General features: G+C 42.3%; 1 protein-coding gene across 3 annotated transcripts in view; it reads left to right on the plus strand.

Moving 5' to 3' along the window:
• Nucleotides 1-9,228: 9,228 nt before the first annotated feature.
• The window catches only part of TDRD12 (tudor domain containing 12), a 76,115-nt gene continuing 64,395 nt past the window's right edge, over nucleotides 9,229-20,948 (plus strand). For all 3 annotated transcript variants that reach the window (XM_061138941.1, XM_061138943.1, XM_061138942.1), the window contains exon 1: nucleotides 9,229-9,467. In XM_061138941.1, coding sequence (XP_060994924.1) covers nucleotides 9,444-9,467 — 24 coding nt within the window. In that variant the 5' untranslated portion in view covers nucleotides 9,229-9,443. The remainder of the gene's footprint in view (nucleotides 9,468-20,948) is intronic.

Raw genomic sequence — 20,948 nt, forward strand, 5'->3', positions numbered from 1 at the left:
GACTGGTTCAAAATTGGGAAAGGATTATGTCAAGGCTGTATGTAGTCACCCTGCTTATTTAACTTATATGCAGTATACATCAGGCGAAATGCCAGGCTGGATGAATCATAAGCTGAAATCAAGATTGTTGGGAGCAATATCACCAGCTTCAGTTATGCAGATGATACCACTCTAATCGCAGAAAATAAAGAGGAACTAAAGAGCCTCTTAATGAAGGTAAAAGAGGAAAGTGAAAAATCTAGCTTGAAACTGAACATTCAAAAAACTAAGATCATGGCATCCAGTCCCATCACTTCATTTAAAATAGATAGGGAAACAATGGAAACACTGACAGACTTTATTTTCTTGGGCTTCAAAATCACTGCAGACAATGACTGCAGCCATGAAATTAAAAGACGCTTGCTCCTTGGAAGGAAAGCTCTGACAAACCTAGATAGCATGTCAAAAAGCAGAGACATCACTTTGCTGACAAAGATCTGTATAGTCAAAGATATTATTTTTCCAGTAGTCATGTCTGGATGTGAGAGTTGGACCATAAAGAAGGCTGAGCACCAAAGAATGATGCTTTTGAATTGTGGTGCTGGAGAAGACTCTTGAGAGTCCCTTGGATTGCAAGAAGATAAAACCAATCAATCCTAAACGAAATCAGCCCTGAAAATTCATTGGAAGGACTAAAGCTGAAGCTCCAGAACTTTGGCCACCTGATGTGAAGACCTGACTCATCGGAAAAGACCTTGATGCTGAGGAAAATTGGAGGCAAAAAGAGAAGAGGGCAGCAGAGGATGAGATGGTTAGATAGTATTACTGACTCTGTGGATATGAATTTGAGCAAACTGTGGGAGATGGTGAAGGACAGGGAAGCCTGACATGCTGCAGTCCATGGGGCTGCAAAGAGTTGGACACGACTGAACTACTGAACAACAACACAGTTTAAACAAGGAGGTGAAAAATCCCTACTCTGAAAACTGTGAGCCATTGATCAAGGAAATTGAAGATGCAAAAAATTGGATAGATAGCCCATGTTCATGGATTGGAAAAATTGATATTGTTAAAATGTCCATGCTACACAAAGCCACTTCACTTAAAGAGCCTCTTGATAAGGGTGAAAGAAGAGAGTGAAAAAGCTGGTTTGAAATTCAACACCCAAAAAACTAAGTTCATGGCATCTGGTCCCATCACTTCATAGCAAATAGATGGGGAAAAAGTGGAAGCAGTGACAGATTTTATTTTCTTGGACACCAAAATCACTCCAAATTTCATAACTGCAGCCATGGAATTGAAAGACACTTGCTCCTTGGAAGGAAAGCTATGACAAACCTAGACAGCATATTAAAAAGCAGAGACATCCCTTTGCCGACAAAGGTTTGTGTCCAACTCTTTGAAACCCCATGGACTGCAGCATGCAAGGCTTCCCTGTCCTTTATCTCCCACAAAGGTTTGTATGGTCAAAGCTGTGGTTTTTTCCGGTAGTCATGTATGAATGTGAGAGTTGGGCCATAAAGAAGGCTGAGCACCGAAGAATGATGCTTTTGAATTGTGGTGCTGGAGAAGACACTTGAGAATCCCTTGGACTGCAAGGAGATCAAATCAACCAATCCTAAAGAAAATCAGTCCTGAATATTCATTGGAAGGACTGTTGCTGAAGCTCCAATACTTTGGCCACTTGATGTGAAGAGCTGAAAAAGACCCTGATGCTGGGAAAGATTGAAGTCAAAAGGAGAAGAGGGCAGCAGAGGATGAGATGATTAGTTAGCATCACTGGCTCGGTGGACATGAATTTGAGCAAAGTGCAGAAGATAATGGAGGAAAGAGGAGGCTGACATGCTGCAGTCCATGGGGTTGCAAAGAATAGGACATTAGTTAACAACTGAACAACAATAACTGAAAGCCATCTATAGCTTCAGTCAATCCCTATCAAGATTAGTATGTCCTTTTTTTGTTTTTTAATAGAAATAGAACAAAAACCCCTAAAATTCACATAGAACTACAAAAGACCTTGAATAGCCAAAGCAATTCTAAGAACAAAGCTGGAAGCATCACACTTCCTGACTTCAAGTGATATTACAAAGCTATCAAAACAGTATATTACTGCCACAAGAACAGACACATAGACCAATGAAATAGAATCAAGAGCCCAAAGAATGAAACTAGACCCCTATCTTATACCACTAATAAAATCAATTCAAAGTGAATTAAAGGCTTAAATGTTAAGACCTGAAGCCACAAAAATAGGGAAAACTTTATTGAAATGGGTCTTGTCAATAATTTTTTTAATATGACAACCTAAAGCACATGCAGCAAAATTAGAAATAAACAAGTGGGACTCCATCAAACTAAAAACCTTCTGCATAGCAAAATAAATGATCAGCAGAGTGAAAGGGCAACCAACTGAATGGGAGAAATTATTTGCAAACCACACATCTGATAAAGAGGTTAATATTCCATAATATATAAGGAACTTAATAGTAAAAATTCAATCCAATTTTAAAAATGGGCTTTTCCAGTAAGCAGCCTGAGATGACCTTAAAAACAGTGTGCTATTCACTCCACCCAGAAAACTCCACAAAATCATGCAAACCAAGAGGTTCAAATCTTCATGTTCACTTCAAGAACACTCGTGAAACTGCCCAGGCCATAAAGGATATGCATATCAGAAAAGCCACCAAGTATCTGAAGGATGTCACTTTAAAGAAGCAACGTGTGCCATCCCATCGATGCAACGGTGCAGTTGGTAGGTGTGCACAGGCCAAACAGTGGGGCTGGACGCAGGGTCGGTGGCCCAAAAAGAGTGCTGAATTTTTACTGCACATGCTCAAAAATGCAGAGAGTTATGCTAAACTTAAGGGCTTAGATGTAGATTATCTGGTCACTGAGTACATCCAGGTGAACAAAGCCCCTAAGATGCGGCACAGGACTTATAGAGCTCACGGTCGGACCGGCCCCTACATGAGCTCTCCCTGCCACATTGAGATGATCCTTACTGGAAAAGAACAGATTGTTCCTAAACCAGAAGAGGAGGTTGCACAGAAGAAAAAGATATCCCAAAAGAAACTGAAGAAACAAAAACTTATGGCCTGGGAATAAATGCCACAAGAAAATAAATGCAAATAAAAGTTAAAGAAAAAAAACAAAACTGGCAAAGGGCCTGAAAACTTTTCCAATGAAGGTATTCAGATGACCAATAAATACATGATAAGGTACTCAACATCACTAATTACTAGAGAAATGCAAATCAAAACCACAATGAGATACCAACAGTGCATACCTATTGGAATAGTTGTCATCAGAGAGACAGGAGGTAAGTTTTGGCAAAGTTGTGGAGAAAAGGGAACCCATGTGCCCTGTTGGTGGGGAATGTAAATTGGTACAGTCACTATGTAAAACAGTACGGAGGTGCCTCCAAAGTTAAAGATAGAACTGTCAGAATACACACACACACATAACTGAAAGCATTTATATAATTATCCTGAAGAGACAGCAGCGCCCCAGTGTTCACTGCAGCACTATTTACAATAACCAGGACATGGACAGAACCTGTGTCCATCAACAAGGAATGAATGCATAGCAATGGATGAATGGATAGAGACATGTTGAATATATATACACACACACACATATATGGTGGAATACTATTTAGTCATAGAGGGAAATCCTGGCACTTGTGACAACATGGATGGACTTTTAGGACATTATGTTGAGTGACATGTCAGTGAAAGACAAATGCTATACTATCTTACTTATATGTGGAATCTAAAAAAATCTCATATAAAGTGGTCAGAGGAGCAATCTTCCAGTTGTAAGATAAATAAGTTCTAGGGATGTAATATACAACATGATGAGTACAGTTAACAATACTGTATTATATATTTCATAGTTTCTAAAAGAGCAGATGGTGAAACTTCCAGGTGGTCCAGTGGCTAAGACTCTGCCCTCCAATGCAGGGGGCCCTGGTTCAATCCCTGGTCAGAGAACGAGATCCCTCATCCCACAACTAAGAGTTTGCATGCCGCAACTAAAGATCCTGCATGCCGCAGTGAGAATTGCAGATCCTGAGTGCTGCATCTAAGACCTGGCACTGCCAAATAAATATTTTTTTTAAAAAAGAGTATATGATAACAGATGAAGAGAACAGACTTGTTGCCAAGGGGTGAGGGAGGGAGAGATTGGGAGCTTGGGATTAACAGATGCAAATGCTTATATACAGAATAAACAACAAGGTCCTACTATATAGCACAGGGAACTATACTCAATATACTATGATTAAACCATAATGGAAAAGAATGTGGAAAAATACATATTTCTAACTGAATCACTTTGCTGTACAGAAATAAACATTACAAATCAGCTCTACTTCAAAAATTTTTTTAAAGTCAGAAAGCTAAAAATGTTTAAAATTCAAAGGTTGAAAAACAGAACATTAATAAAAGTAGTAGAATACAAACAATTGAAATAATTTTTTTTTAAACTTACAAAAAAAAAAAAAAAGAGTAATGTCCTTGGTGGTCCAGTGTCCATACTCCCAATGCAGGCGGTGTATGTTCAATCCCTGGTTGGGGTCCTAGATCCCACATGCTGTAACTAATGATCCTGCACACTGCAAAGATCGAAGATCCTGAGTGTTGCAACTAAGACCTGGTGCAGCCAAATAAACATCTTTTTTGTTTGTTTTAAACATCTTTTTTAAAAGGAAAGAGAGGAAGTTTTTGTCTCTAGGGGAAAAAGTTTTTTTTAACTATGTTATATAACTAATGGATATTAACTAAACATACATGGTAATCATTTTATAATATATACATCTATCAAACCATTATGTTGCACACTTCAAGCTTATATAACGTGATTAGTCAATTACATCTCATTTAAAACTGAAAAAAAAATTAAACCTAATTATAAGTTGCTTAAAAACAATCCTGCATGAGGGCTAAAAATAAATAGAGGGAAACAAAGCAAAACCTCAGAGAGTACTAATCAAATGAAATGAAATTCATCACAGGAAGCAATAAGTTAATTTTAGTTTGTATGTACAGTTAGAAATGGAAATATGAGAATCTTTCAGTGAGTAACACAGTATTGAGCTATGGAAAAGGTATATTAGAAACAAGGGTAATCTGACAGATGTATAGTATCAGTGGGAACCATGAAGAAGACCTTCTCTGATGGACAGAGCAAGTCCCATCAAAGATAACTGAGTTGTCTGGGGAAAAACCCTGGACAGGCACCAGGCTTCTGCTTTTGGGTTGAATGCCATAACGTCAACGTTCACTTCCTCTTGATTAATGCAGAATAAAAGAATTTTAAAAGTTCCAAATCAGGTGACCAAGTAATGAAGCCAGCTTTTAAGGCCAAACTTGTTTTTTATCCCTTTTAAAACAAGAATATTTTAAAACTGGGAAAGTACACACTGCTTATGAGTACTGATGACTCAAAGGTAAGATCATCTGAACTACGTTTGGTGGGGGAAGGATCTAGGAGGGAGGGGAGCAAAGAATGCCCCTGTCATGCCCGTTTTTTAGAATTATGTCAGTACTGGAAAACTTAGATCAGCTTCTCCCAATACCTCTCAAGCCACCATGAGCACACCAACAGAAGAGACTGGTCTAGCATGACTACAGGTTCTGTTAACTCAGACGACTCCTCCTGCCATTCCTAATGCTTTGTCTTCTCTCCCGTTCTCCCTTCTCTTGGGGCTGGGGAGCAAAAAAAATCTAAGAACAGCTCTCTCTCCACGAAGCCCTTTGCAGAACCAGAGTATCATTCCCATGATGGGGAGCCCCGTCATCACCCCATGGTGCCTGCGAGAGCCCATCAATTCATGACAACTTTTGGTTGCTTGCTGGGTCATGAGCTAGCCATGTTTGTGACTGACCAATATTAAACCTTCCTGCATTCCTAATTTTTTTTTTTTTTTGGTCTTAGGTTTTACTGGTAGCATTTTATTGGGATTTCAGCACCTTCATTCGTCTGGGGTTGTGTTATCTTGGTCAGGGTTTGATACCAGAATTAAACCACTTTATAAAAATGCACCATGCTAAAATCTTTTTGTATTCATCTTATCTTTCCATCACTTTAAAAGTGCTTCCCACTAGCTGTGGGAAGGGGAGACAAGTACAGATACTGACACCCTTCAGCCTCCAGAGGTCTGTGTGGCTGAAGCCCCACACAATGACTTCCCACTGCAGCAGTCTTGATGCTTCAGCCCAGACTGACAAGTATTTTTGGTTCTGTGAGCCATGCTGTGAGAAGTTTGCGAAACACCATATAGTAGCAGGGTATCTAATCAGTGATACCCACCAGGGTTCTTGGCCTTCCCCAATCAACAGAAATTGACTAGAGAAGGCAGATAAATTCAGGCAGGGCTTTAATGGGGCCCCTGTACCCCTGAGTATGTGTGGGGCAGTGAGCTCGTTCCTTATTTGGGGTGAGGGTAGGGGTGTGGCCAGGGGTCAGGCTAGAGGGATGGCCTAGGTGGTTTGCCCACCTCTTTGTGATGTTGAGTGCAGGTGGCATGCGCAATACTCTCCTTTTGCTCCAGACACCCAGGTTTTTGCTCCTAGCTCTTCAGAAATGGCAGTTGGGTTTTTTGGTCTCTATCATTTGGGTCCAGAATTTGCCCCAACTGTACAGTTATTTTTAGCCCCATATAGTTTCTTCGTATTTTTTAGCTGGTGGGGAGATGTGTTCAGATGCAAGCTTTGCAGCACTGCAGCAAAGAGCCCCAGTTCAGTTCAGTCGCTCAGTCGTGTCCGAGTCTTTGTGACCCCATGAATCACAGCATGCCAGGCCTCCCGTCCATCACCAACACCCAGAGTTTACTCAAACTCATGTCCATCGGGTCGGTGATGCCATCCAGCCATCTCATCTTCTGTCATCCCCTTCTTCTCCTGCCCCCAATCCCTCCCAGCATCAGGGTCTTTTTCCAATGAGTCAACTTCACATGAGGTGGCCAAAGTATTGGAGTTTCAGCTTCAGCATCAGTCCTTCCAATGAACACCCAGGACTGATCTCCTTGCAGTCCAAGGGACTCTCAAGAGTCTTCTCCAACACCACAGTTCAAAAGCATCAATTTTTCAGTGCTCAGCTTTCTTTATAGTCCAACTCTCACATCCATACATGACCAGTGGAAAAACCAGAGCCTTGACTAGACAGACTTTTGTTGGCAAAGTAATGTCTCTGCTTTTTAATATCCTATCTAGGTTGGTCATAACTTTCCTTCCAAGGAGTAAGTGTCTTTTAATTTCATGGCTGCAATCACCGTCTGCAGTGATTTTGGAGCCCAGAAAAATAAAGTCTGACACTGTTTCCACTGTTTCCCCATCTATTTGCCATAAAGTGATGGGACCAGATGCCATGATCTTAGTTTTCTGAATGTTGAGCTTTAAGCCAACTTTTTCACTCTCTTTCACTTTCATCAAGAGTCCCAGACCTGTCTCAAAAGTAAAAAAGCATCACCTGGCTGTACTCTGTATCTACTTTGGGGCTTGAGAACTGCCTCAGGGACCGCCTATTTAAAACTGACCTGGCCATTCCCCATCTTTTTTTGACAAGGTTTGGAGCTTTCAGGTGCTCTGGTCCTGACAGTTGCCTGACTGGGGGGTGGGGGTGGGGGTGGGGCCTGGTTAGCCCAATTCAGCAACAGGTGCATTTCATGTACTTCCTGTTGTGTTTTCCTCCTGACTGGCACCATAGGCACATGGCTGCTCTCCAGCTCTCCTGCTTGAAGCTTTAAGTGCACGTTTGCTTGACTTGTAAACTCAAGCTTATATTTAAAACTGGAAGCTTGAGACTTCCCTGGAGGACTTTGCCTTTCAACGCAAGGGGTGCAGTTTCTAATCCCTCATTAAGGAAATAAGATCCCACATGTCTCCTGCCCAAGTAAACCAAAACATAAAACAGAAGCAATATTATAAAAAATTTAAAAAAAAACTTTAAAAATGGTCCACGGTAAAATAAATAAAAAAGCTTGAAAGCTTTTGAAACCTTCATTGAAAGCTTAATGAGAATCTTCTGTTTCCCAAATATATAACCCTACGATTGTCATGTTCTTTCTAGACTGGTGCATCTTTTGCCATCTTGTTGATATGAGTGTAAGAAATTTTTGTGGTTTTTTTAATCTGTAAAACCACCTAGGCCCAGCACCCCGCCCCACCCCCTTTTTTTTTAAAGCTGAGGTTCCTTCGATATTTAAGTAATATTCTTTTACTTTCCTGTTTGTTGGCTTACTCAAGCCTTGGAAACAGATCCCTGGGACAGTAATAAAAGTTAACCTCCCTTGAGTGCCTCTTGGGTGTCCTTTATTTCACACAGGGTGAAAGTGAAGTGAAAGTTGCTCAGTTGTGTCCGACTCTTTGTGACCCCATGGACTATACAGTCCATGAAATTCTCCATGCCAGAATACTGGAGTGGGTAGCCGTTCCGTCTCCAGAGGATCTTCCCAACCCAGGAATTGAACCCAGGTCTCCCGCATTGCAGGCAGATTCTTTACCAGCCATCAGGGAAGCCCCTCACACAGGTTGACCTCATCTAATTCTGAGAACCACTGAATCCTAAGTTTCAGGTGAGAAACCACAGGTTTCCAAGCGTTGAAAACTTCTAAGAACCCTATGGCGCTTCAACAACAACAAAAAGCAACACATCCGGGCCAAAACATGGTCCATGACACCAAAGTCTGCGATCTACGGTGATCACAAGCGTATCCAAGACACGTGGGGAGGACTTCCGGGTGAGGGCCAGGTGGGAGGGAAGTGGGGACTAGGAGCCATACCGGAAGCTGGAGGTCGGAGAGGATGTGGTCAGGAGCCCAGGAAGGCGGGAGGCGGGGTGGGGAGCGAATGGGGATGGGATGGGGGAGTTGGGTCGGGGGTGTGTGTGCTTAGGGACTCTTCCTAATCCTCAAGGCCATGAGATGGACTTTGGACAAAGTGGGAGTCGGAGAACAAGGGCTTTCTAGGCGGCCACTCCGCGCCACGCGGACTCGCGCGATCGTGGGGTCGCCGGAAGCTCGCGTGGACCCGGAAACGAGCCACGTGACGCCCCTCCCCGAAGCTCCGCCCCCCAGGAGCCGTGCGCAGGGCGGCGGCGGTTGTCCGGCCGTTGGCGTCTCTGTGGTTTTTGGAAGTCTCGGGGGTTCTGCGGTCTGGGGTTGGGCGGCTGGGGGCGGTGCGGGCGCCGGAGCGTGCCGCCCCCACCCCCGCCGGCGGCGTCCGGGTGGGAGCGCTGCGAGTCGCCCGCTGTCCGGCGGTGCGTGGCCGGAGCTGGGCTCGCGGACTCCGCGGCGCTGACCCGGGAGGAGGCGCGCCCCGCCTCGGACGCCGGCCCTGCAGGTTTTCGCCTCCAAAGTTCGTCGCGAGGGAGTAGCGACAAGGAGAACAGGACTGGGGCGAGGCGGCGGCGGTGCGCGTCTCTCCAGGGCGAGGCCGCCGGGCGGCCGGCGAGGCGCGGGGAAGATGCTCCAGGTCCTGGTGCTTAAGGTGAGCGAGCGCGAAGCCCCGGGCCCGGCCGTTCACCCGCTCGGGTGCAGGGGCCGCCCCGTCGGGACCCGCGCGAAGGGGTTCCGGATGGGCTTCTCCTGGACGCTTTTCAGATTAACAACCGGAAATTTTCATTGACGGGGTGCTCCATGCAGTATTTGAGACGTACTTAGGAATAAAGTTATTCGTTGTTTCCGAAATTCAGATTGAACTAGGTGTCTTGTATTCAGAACCTCGGGGGGAGGGACGGAGTCTGACACCTTCTCCCACGCACCCGGTCCGGGACCGGCGCAGGGGGAGCCGCCGTCCCCTCCGCCCCGCGTCCGCAGGGTGTAGACCTGTTCCTCTCCCCGGATGCGGGTCTTCTCCGGCGGGCCCCCATCCCCGTTGGACAGGGGACTCTGAAAGCTGCAGGCTGGGACCTCACTAAGGTGATAGAAACAACTCTTCTGCTGGCTGAATGTGTGATTTAAGTACTGTCAGTGAAATCCACAAACAATGTCAAGAGTGGTTTTTCTGCTGGAGCTGCTTACCAGGGGGGTGCTTTGCCCACTGGAGGCTGGATTGAGATTGAAGCAGTGTCTGTCCAGGGACTTTTCACGACAGCACGACCAAAAGTGGACCAAGTGTATATAGTCTGGCATTTTTATGACGTTTTCAAATTAACATCTTAATTCTTACAATTGATGTTGGAAAGTGAGCTTGACTGAAACATCTGAAGTCATTATGCAAATACTGTATACTAAGGGGAGCTGAACATGAATTGATGATTAATGATGAGTCCAGCTACTGATGTTCTAAATTACATTTAATCCACTCCTGTTACTGAATGTGGGAAAAGACGCACTCATTACATAGTTACTCAGATAAATGAAGGTAAAGGAACACGACAGGTAGGAAAGATAAGTTACTATTCCTGAGAAATAATAAAGAACACACTTTAATTCAATTAAATCATATTAATTTAATGGTGTGGGGTATTTCTCATGCCGGATAGCTAATCCTACTTTTACTTGAGTAAAAGCAAAGTATTTAAGTTTGAATGGTAGAGGTAAGGAGAAGAAAGTGGACCAAATTTTACATAGATAATATTTTTCAAAGGGCTTCCCTAGTGCTTCAGATGGTAAAGAATCTGCCTGCAATGTGGGAGACGTGGGTTCAGTACCTGGGTCGGGATTTATCTAACGGAAATTATGTAGACATGCAGGGGGAAAAAAATGTGTAAGGTGATGACTGAGTGTGGGCAGCTTTACCTATGGCACTGGCCGGAAGCAGGAGGCCCTGACCTTGGTATAAGAGGTGGGTGGGGTGACCCTGAATGTTGGGATGGGGGTGGGCGGTGGGAGGGGGGTTCAGGATGGGAAACACATGTAAACCCATGGCTGATTCATGTCAATGTATGGCAAAAACCCCTACAATATTGTACAATAATTAGTCTCCAATTAAAATAAATTAACTAATTTTTAAAAAAAGAGGTGGAGGTGGGGGGAATTGTGAGCCCAGCAGGGAAAGTAAGCACAGGGAAGAAGTTGCAGTTTGATACCATTGTTCTGGCTGGTAAAACTGATCCTTTGTACATTTTTTAGGTTCTAGTAGCAGATTTTTTTTAGTTTATAGTATTTTATTAGTTTCAGGAGCACAGCTCAGTGATTATGTATTTTTATAGATCATGCTCCATTAAAAGTTATTACAAAATAATGGTTGTAATTTCTTGTGCTGTACAAGATATCCTTGTTGCTTATGTATTTTATGCATAGTAATTTGTATCTCATCCCTTAATCCTTTTTTGGCCCCACTTCCCTCTCCTGACTAGTAACAACTAGCTTGTTTCCTGTATCTGTGAGTCTGTTTTTCTTTAGTAGCAGATTTTTTAGAAAAATTTAAACATTCTAGAAACTTCAAAGTATCTGTGGTACCTTAAAAATTTTTTTAACGTCCAAAATTTTTTAAAAACATCTTTCTTCAACGTGGTATTTTGTAGTTTCAAATTCCTTGAAAACAGGTTACAAAAGCAATATTTGAGAATAACCATATACTCTATATCTAGCATCAAAATTGTTAACATTTTTGCACATTTTTTGTTAACATTTTTGCACATATTTGCACATTTCTTTATGCACGCTAAGTCACTTCAGTCATGTCTGACTCTTTGCGACCCTAGGAACTGTAGCCCGCCAGGCTCCTCTGTCCATGGGATTCTCCAGGCAAGAATACTAGAGTGGGTTGTTATGTCCTGCTCCAGAGGATCTTTCCCACCCAGGGATCAAGCTCACATCTCCTGCGACTCCAGTATTGCAAGCTTTACCACTGAGCCAATGGGGAAGCCCATATTTCTTTATTTTATAGAATTGCTGACTTCTTTTGTTGAACCATTTGAGAATAAGTTGTGAACTCTAAATACTTATGCATGTGTTTCTTAAGAACAAAAGACTTTCTCTTACATAACCATAGTATAATTATCACACTTGAGAAATGTAATGTTGGTAAAACAATACTAATACATAGTCCATACTCAAATTTCTCCAGTTGTTCAGGTAATATATTTTATAACTTGTTTTCACTGATCCAGGATCCAATAAAAAATTACACATGTAGTTGCCATGACCTGTTAGTCTCCTTTATTTTGGGTTAGTTCTCTGACTTTTTTGTATCTTTGATGTCATTGAAACTTACAGAGTTATTCCTGCTAGGCAGTTGCTTTGCAAAATATCCTTCAAGTTGAATTTGTCTGTCAGTTTCCTCATGATGGTGTTCAGGTTGGACATTTTTAGTAAAAATACTGCATAGGTGATGCCACATCAGAGGATAAGAAGGTTTTTTTATTATTAAAAAATCATTACTTTTGAGTAAAAATAATTTAAAAAAGGTAACTTTCTATCAGGAAATACTTTAGACATATAAAAAAGCATAGAAAATATTATAAACACCTGGACATCTGCCACCTAGCTTTGCCAAATTTTAACATTTTGCCATATTTGCCTCGTATCTTTCTTACTCATAAAATGTTTTATTATTTTTAATATAGAATTCTGTGATATTTTGAAAAATGCATAGTCATGTAGTCACCATCATGATCAACATACAGAACAGGTTCTTCACACCCTGAAATTGTCTTGTGCTCCTTTGTATCATTCCTTTTCCCCACCTCTTGTCCGTGACAACCACTGATATGTCTTTGGTCCTTGTTAATTTTGCCTTTTTCAGAATGTCATAAAAATGGGATTGTGCACATGGAATCACAGTGGTATGTAACCTTTGAGTTCGGCTGCTTCAACCCTAAGGCATTAGAGGCTTACCTACCTTGTGGCACTTTTTAGGGTTGAGTAGTATTCTGTTGTATGGATAGGTGACTGTTTATACAATCACCAGTTGAAGGCTAACTCAGTTGTTTCTAAATCATGTTTCCATTGCTTGTTTTCCCCATACATCTGTCTTTTTTTGTCAAGTATCTCTTCAGGTCTGCCCATTCTTCTGACATGGCGGGTTGTTTTCTTATTGACTTTGAAGAGTTCTTTATATATTCTGGTTAAAGTTATTTGGATATGTGACTTGTAAATATTGCCCCAGTTTGTGGCTTATCTCTTTATTCCTCTAACAATGTCTTTCAAAGAGCTTTAAGTTTAAAAGAAAGTTTAAATTCGGATTAAGTCCAGTTTATCAATTTTTGCTTATACAAATTGTACTTTTGGTGTTTTATCTAGGAAAGTTTTGCCTAACCCACAGTCACAAAGATTTCACCCCATGTATTTGTCAAAAAATTTTTATAGTTTTGTGCTTTACATTTAGATAAATGATCCCTCAGAGTTAATTTTTATATACGTTATGAGGAATGGATCAGGGTTCATTTTTTTTTGCATATATGTCTAATTTTTTCAGCATCATTTGTTGAAAAAAACTGTCCTTCTTCCATTCAATTGCCTTTTTGCCATTATTGAAAGTCAGTTGAGCACATATGTGTGATTCTGTTTCTGTTCTGTTGATTTATATATTTGTACATTCTCCAGTACCACACAGTTCTGATTGCTGCAGGTTTATCAGTTCAGTCGCTCAGTCGTGTCTGACTCTTTGCAACCCCATGAACCACAGCATGCCAGGCCTCCCTGTCCATCACCAACTCCTGGAGTCCACCCAAACCCATGTCCATTGAGCCGGTGATGCCGTCCAACCATCTCATCCTCTGTCTTCCCCTTCTTCTCCTGCCCTCAGTCTTTCCCAGCATCAGGGTCTTTTCCAATGAGTCAGCTCTTCTCATCAGGTGGCCAAAGTATTGGGAGTTTCAGCTTCAGCATCAGTCCTTCCAATGAACACCCGGGACTGATCTCCTTTAGGATGGACTGGTTGGATCTCTTTGCAGTCCAAGGGACTCTCAAGAGTCTTCTCCAACACCACAGTTCAAAAGCATCAATTCTTCCGCACTCAGCCTTCTTTATAGTCCAACTCTCACATCCATACATGACCACTGGAAAAACCATAGCCTTGACTAGATGGACCTTTGTTGGCAAAGTAATGTCTCTGCTTTTTAATATGCTGTCTAGGTTGGTCATAACTCTCCTTCCAAGGAGTAAGCGTCTTTTAATTTCATGGCTGCAGTCACCATCTGCGGGGATTTTGGAGCCCAGAAAAATAAAGTCTGACACTGTTTCCACTGTTTCCTCATCTATTTGCCATGAAGTGATGGGACTGGATGCCATGATCTTAGATTTCTGAATGTTGAGCTTTAAGCCAACTTTTTTCACTCTCCTCTTTCACTTTCATCAAGAGGCTCTTTAGTTTTCCATAAGGGTGGTGTCATCTGCATATCTGAGGTTATTAAGTCTCAAAATCAGATAGCGTGAGTGTTCCAACTGTGTTGTTCTTTTTCAGAATTATAGGAGCTGTTCTAGTTCCATTGGCCTTCCAATAAGAATTTCAGAAATAGTTCGTTGATTTCTTAACTCCTGCATTTTGAGGGGAAATCAGAATCTTAACATTCCATGGGTACAGTATGTCTGCATTACAGGCCTTCTTTGATTTCTTTCATCAGTGTTTTGTACCTTTTAGCATACAGATTTTGTTAGATTTCTTTCTAGGTAATTCCTGCTTTTTGGTGCTGTTGCAAATGGCACTGTTTTTTAAATTTAAATTTCCAATTTTTAATATAGACATACAGTTGAATTTATTATATGACCTTGTACCCTGAAACCTTGCTAAAGTCACTTGTTAGTTCTAGTATATTTTTTGTAGGCGCCTTAGAATTTTCTCCATATATATTCTTATTGTGAATAGAAACACTTTTCTTTCTTCTTTTCTGATTTTCCTAACAATGTTTATTTTGTAATCACTTATTTTTGGCTGTCCTGGGTCTTCATTGCTGCATGGGTGTTTCTCTAGTTGTGGCGAGCAGAGGCCACTCTGGTTGTGATGCGGTGGCTTCTTTTGTTGAGGAGCATGGACTGTAGAGTGCATGGGCTCAGTAGCTGTGGTACGTGAGCTTAGTTGCTCCATGGGGTGTGGGATCCTCCCACATCAGGGGTCAAACCCATGTCCTCTGCATTGGCAGGTGAATTCTTCACCACTGAGCCACCAGGGAAACCCACATCTTTTTCTTGTCTTACTGTGTAAGTAGGACCTCCAGCACAATGTTACTGAGTAGGCATGGTAAAGATATCACTAATAAAATTTTTGTTTGTTTTAATTTTTGGTTCTAAAATTGCTCTTTTCCAAAAGTTTCTTTTCTTTTTTTTAATAGGTTTCTTTTGTGAGATTCTTCTTTAAATAAATTAAAAAAAAAAAAAACTTGCTACAGCAGTCTTCTAAGTTTTTTAACTTGGTATTATAATAGCTGCTTTTAAGTCCTTGCCTATACAACTTCAGGGGCTTTCTAGGTGGCACTAATGGTAGAGAACCAACCTACCAGTGCAGGAGACGTAAGAGACGTGGGTTCGATCCCTGGGCTGGAAGGATCCTCTAGAGGAGAGCATGGCAATACACTCCAGTATTCTTGCCTGGAGAATCCCATGGGCAGAGGAGCCTAGAGGGCTATAGTCCATGGGGTCACAAAGAGTCAGACACGACTAAAGGGACTTAGCACGCATGCATGCTATTCACCTCATCTTCTGGGCAGTCTTGGGTTCAATTTCTGTTGGCTGCTGTTTTCTTGGCCTTTCAGCACATGCTCATTTCTTTGCTTGTCTAATATTGTTCATGCTACCCTGGGGGTTGTGATAGGGAGCCACTGTATAATCAGTCTTTGCTTTGGGAGGCTTGGTTTATAGTACTTTGGAGACTTCTTAAGATGGCGGAGTAGAAGGACATGCTGTCATCTTCTCTTGTGAGAACTCCAAAATTGAAACTCACTGCTGAACAACCATCGACAGGAGAATGTTGGATCCCACCAAAAAAAGATACCCAAGTCCAAGGGCAAAGGAGGAGCCCCAACAAGATGGTAGGAGGGGTGAAATCACGTTTAGAATCAAACCCCATACCCACCAGAGATGCTCAGAGGACTCAAAATTTTGTGTGCACTGGGACCAGACACCCCACAGAGACTGAGCCAGACCTACCTTTGAGTGTTTGACTGTCTCCTGTGGAGGCACGGGTGAGCAGTGACTGCCATGGGGAGGGGGGCTCTGGTTGCAGCAGACCTGGGAGGCACAGCATGCGGCATAAATCCTCTTGGAGGAGGTTGCCATTAGCTCCACCATAGAGCCACTGAGCAAATGACCCACAGACTGGAGAACAGTTATACCAAAGAAGTTCTTGCACTGTTATGAAAGTTCTAGGACTCACAACAGATTTCCCAACCTGGGGATCCTTCAAAGGGACTGAGAACCTCCAGGGAATTTGACTTTGAAGGCCAGTGGAATTTGATTACAGAACTGCGACAGGACTGGGGAAACAGACTCTTGGAGGGCACACACAAAGCCTCGTGAGCACCAGGACCCAGGAAAAAGAAGCAGTCACCCCACAGGAAACTGAGCCACACTTGCCTGTGAGTGTCCAGGAGGCTCTGGTGGAGATGTGTGTCAACAGTGGCCTGCTGCAGGGTCAGGGGCACTGAATGCAACAGTCCTGGGAGCCTCGGCATGCTGGCCTAAGTCCTTTTGAAGGAGGTCTCCATTACAGCCATTACCCCTACCATAGTTTGGCCTCAGGCCAAACTACAGGGAGTGAACACAGCCCCACTCATCAACAGAAAATTGGATTAAAAATTTACTGAGCATTCAGTTCAGTTCACTGATGTCCAGCTCTTTGTGACCCCATGGACTGCAGCACGCCAGGTTTCCCTGTCCATCGCCAACTCCCGAAGCTTACTCAAACTCATGTCCGTTGAGTTGGTGATGCCATCCAACTATCTCATCCTCTGTCATCCCCTTCTCCTCCCGCTTTCAGTCTTTCCCAGCATCAGGGTCTTTTCAAATGAGTCAGCTCTTTGCATCAAGTGGCCAAAGTATTGGAGTTTCAGCTTCAGCATCAGTCCTTCCAATGAATATTCAGGAGTGTTTCCTTTAGGTTGGACTGGTTTGATTTCCTTGTAGCCCAAGGGACTCTCAAGAGTCTTTGCCAACACCACAGTTCAAAAGCATCAATTCTTTGGCACTCAGCTTTCTTTATAGTCCAACTCTCACATCCATACATGACTATTAGAAAAACCATAACTTTGACTAGATGGACCTTTGTTGGCAAAGTAATACCTCAGCTTTTTAATATACTGTCTAGGTTGGTCATAACTTTTCTTCCAAGGAGCAAGTGTCTTTTAATTTCATGGCTGCAGTCACCATCTGCAGTGATTTTGGAGCCCAAGAAAATAAAATCTGTCACTGTTTCCATTGTTTCCCCATCTATTTGCCGTGAAGTGATGGGAACAGATGCCATGATCTTAGTTTTCTGAATGTTGACCTTTAAGCCAGCTTTTTCACTCTTCTCTTTCACTTTCATCAAGAGGCTCTTTAGTTCTTCACTTTCTGCCATAAGGATGGCGTCATCTGCATATCTCAGGTTATTGATATTTCTCCTGGCAATCTTGAGTCCAGCTTGTGCTTCATCCAGCCTGGCATTTCTCATGATGTACTCTGTGTATAAGTTAAATAAGCAGGGTGACAATATACAGCCTTGACAGACCCCATTCCCAATTTGGAACCAGTCTGTTGTTCCATGTCCAGTTCTAACTGTTGCTTCCTGACCTGCATACAGATTTCTCAGGAGGCATGTCAGGTGGTCTGGAATTCCCATCTTTGAAGAATTTTCCACAGTTTGTTGTGATCCACACAGTCAAAGGCTTTGGCATAGTCAATAAAGCAGAAATAGATGTTTTTCTGGAACTCTTGCTTTTTCAATGATCCAACAGATGTTGGCAATTTGATCTCTGGTTCCTCTGCCTTTTCTAAATCTAGCTTGAACATCTGGAAGTTCACAATTCACATACTGTTGAAGCCTGGCTTGGAGAATTTTGAGCATTACTTTGCTAGCATATGAGATGAGTGCAATTTTGTGGTAGTTTGAGCATTCTTTGGCATTACTGAGCATGGCCCTGCCCATTAGAGCAAGACCCAGATTCCCCCACAGCCTGTCCCTCCCATCAGAAAGCTTCCACAAGCCTCTTCTCCTCTTTGATCAGAGGGCAGACAGAATGAAAACCACAATCACAGAAAACTAACCAAACTGATCACATGGATCATAGCCTTATCTAACTCAGTGAAACCATGAGCAGTGCCATGTAGGGCCACCCAGAACAGATGGGTCATGGTGGAGAGCTCTGACAAAAGATGGTCCCTGGAGAAGGGAATGGTAAACCACTTCAGTATTCTTTCCTTGAGAACCCCATGAACAGTATGAAAAGGCAAAAAGATATGACACTGAAAGATGAACTCCCTAGGTCAGTAGGTGCCCAATATGCTACTAGAGAAGTGTGGAGAAATAGCTCCAGAAGGAATGAAGAGGCAGATGCAAAACAGAAACAGTGCCCAGTTGTGAATGTGACTGGTGATGGAAGTAAAGTCTGGTGCTGTAAAAAACAGTTTTGCATAGGAACCTGGAATGTTAGGTTCATGAACCAAGGTAAGTCTAACAGGAGATGGCAAAAGTGAACACAGACATTTTAGGAATCAATGAGCTAAAATGGACTATAATGGGAGAATTGAATTCATATGACCATTATATCTACTGCTGTGGGCAAGAATCACTTATTAGAAGTGGAGGGGCCCTCATAGTCAACAAAAGAGTCCAAAATGCAGTAGTTGGATGCAGTCTCAAAAATGACAGAATGATCTCTGTTCATTTCCAAGGCAAACCATTCAATATCACAGTAATCCAAGTCTATGCCCCAACCACTAATGCCAAAGAAGCTGAAGTTGACCAGTTCTGTGATGACCTACAGGACCTTCTAGAACTAACACCAAAAAAAGATGTCCTTTTCATCATAGGGTACTAGAATGCAAAAGTAGGATATCAAGAGATACCTAGAGTAACAGGCAAGTTTGGCCTTGAAGTACAAAATGAAGCAGGGCAAAGATTTTGTTTTGCCAAGAGTACGCCCTGGTCACAGCAAACACCCTCTTCCAACAGCACAAGAGACGACTTTACACATGGACCTCACCAGGTGGTCAATACTGAAATCAGGTTGATTATATTATTTGCAGCTAAAGATAGAGAAGCTCTATACAGTCAGCAAAAACAAGACCGGGAGCTGACTGTGGCTGAAATCGTGAACTCCTTATTGCAAAATTCAGATTTAAACTGAAGAAGGTAGGGAAAACCCCTAGGCCATTCAGGTAGGACCTTAATAAAATTATATATGATTATACAGTGGATGTGACAAATAGATTCAAGGAATTAGATCTAACAGAGTGTCTGAAGAACTATGGATGAAGGTTTGTAACATTGTACAGGGGGTGGTGATCAAGACCATCCCCAAGAAAAAGAAATGCAAAAAGGCAAAATGGTTGTCTGAGGAGGCTTTACAAATAGCTGAGAAAAGAAGAGAAGTGAAAAGCAAAGGAGAAAAAGAAAGATATAGCCATCTGAATGCAGAGTTCCAAAGAATAGCAAGGAGAGATAAGAAAGCCTTCCTAAATAATCAATGGAAAGGAATAGAGGAAAACAGTAGAATGAGAAAAACTAGAAATCTCTTCAAGAAAATTAGAGATAACCAAGAGAACATTTCATGCAAAGATGGGCATAATAAAGGACAGAAACAGTATGGACCTAATAGAAGCAGAAGATATAAGAAGAGGTGGCAAGAATACACAGAATTATACAAAAAAATATCTTAATGACCCAGGTAACCGTGATGGTATGATCACTCAGCTAGAGCCAGACATCCTGGAGTGTGAAGTCATGTGGGCCTTAGGAAGCAGCACTGCAAACAAAGCTAGTGGAGGTGATGGAATTCCAGTTGAGCTATTTCAAATCCTGAAAGATGATGCTGTGAAAGTGCTGCACTCAATACATCAGTCAATTTGGAAAACACAGCAGTGGCCAGAGGACTGGAAAAGGGTCCGTTTTTTCATTCCAGTCCCGAAGAAAGGCAATGCCCAAGAATGTTCAAACTACCACACAGTTGTGCTCATCTCACACGCTAGCAAAATAATGCTCAAAATTTTCCAAGCCAAACTTCAACAGTACGTGAACCAAGAACTTCTACGTGTTCAAGCTGGATTCAGAAAAGGCAGAGGAACCAGAGATCAAATTGCCAACATCTGTTGGATCATAGAAAAAGCAAGAGAATTCCAGAAAAACGTTTACTTCTCCATTGACTGCACTAAAGCCTTTGACTGTGTGGATCACAACAAACTTTGGAAAATTCTTCAAGAGATGGGAATATCAGACCACCTTACCTGTCTCCTAAGAAACCTGTGTGCAGGTCAAGAAGCAACAGTTAGAACCGCACATGAAACAACCAGCTGGTTCAAAATTGGGAAAGGAACACGTCAAGGCTGTATATTGTCATCCTGCTTATTTAACTTATATGCAGAAGGCATCATGCAAAATGCCGGGCTACCTAAAGCTCAAGCTGGAATCAAGGTTTCCGGGAGAAATATCAATAACCTCAGATATGCAGATGACACTACCCTTATGGCAGAAAGCAAAGAGGACTAAAGAGTCTCTTGATGAAAGTGAAAGAGAAGAGTGGAAAAGCTGGCTTAAAACTCAACATTCAGAAAATGAAGATCATGGCATCTGGTCTCGTCACTTAATGGCAAATAGATGGGGAAACAATGGAAACAGTGACAGACTTTATTTTCTTGGGCTCCAAAATCACTGCAGATGGTGACTGCAGCCATGAAATTAAAAGACACTTGCTCCTTGGAAGAAAAGCTATGACAAACCTAGACAGCATATTAAGAAGCAAAGATGTCACTTTGCCAACAAAACTATGGTTTTTCTAGTAGTTGTGTATGGATGTGAGAGTTGGACTATAAAGAAAGCTGGGCACCGAAGAATTGATGCTTTTGAACTGTGGTGTTGGAGAAGACTCTTGAGAGTCCCTTGGGCTGCAAGGAG

This window comes from Dama dama, chromosome 4 (genome assembly GCF_033118175.1).
Source record: "Dama dama isolate Ldn47 chromosome 4, ASM3311817v1, whole genome shotgun sequence".
Classification (NCBI taxonomy): Eukaryota; Metazoa; Chordata; class Mammalia; order Artiodactyla; family Cervidae; genus Dama; species Dama dama.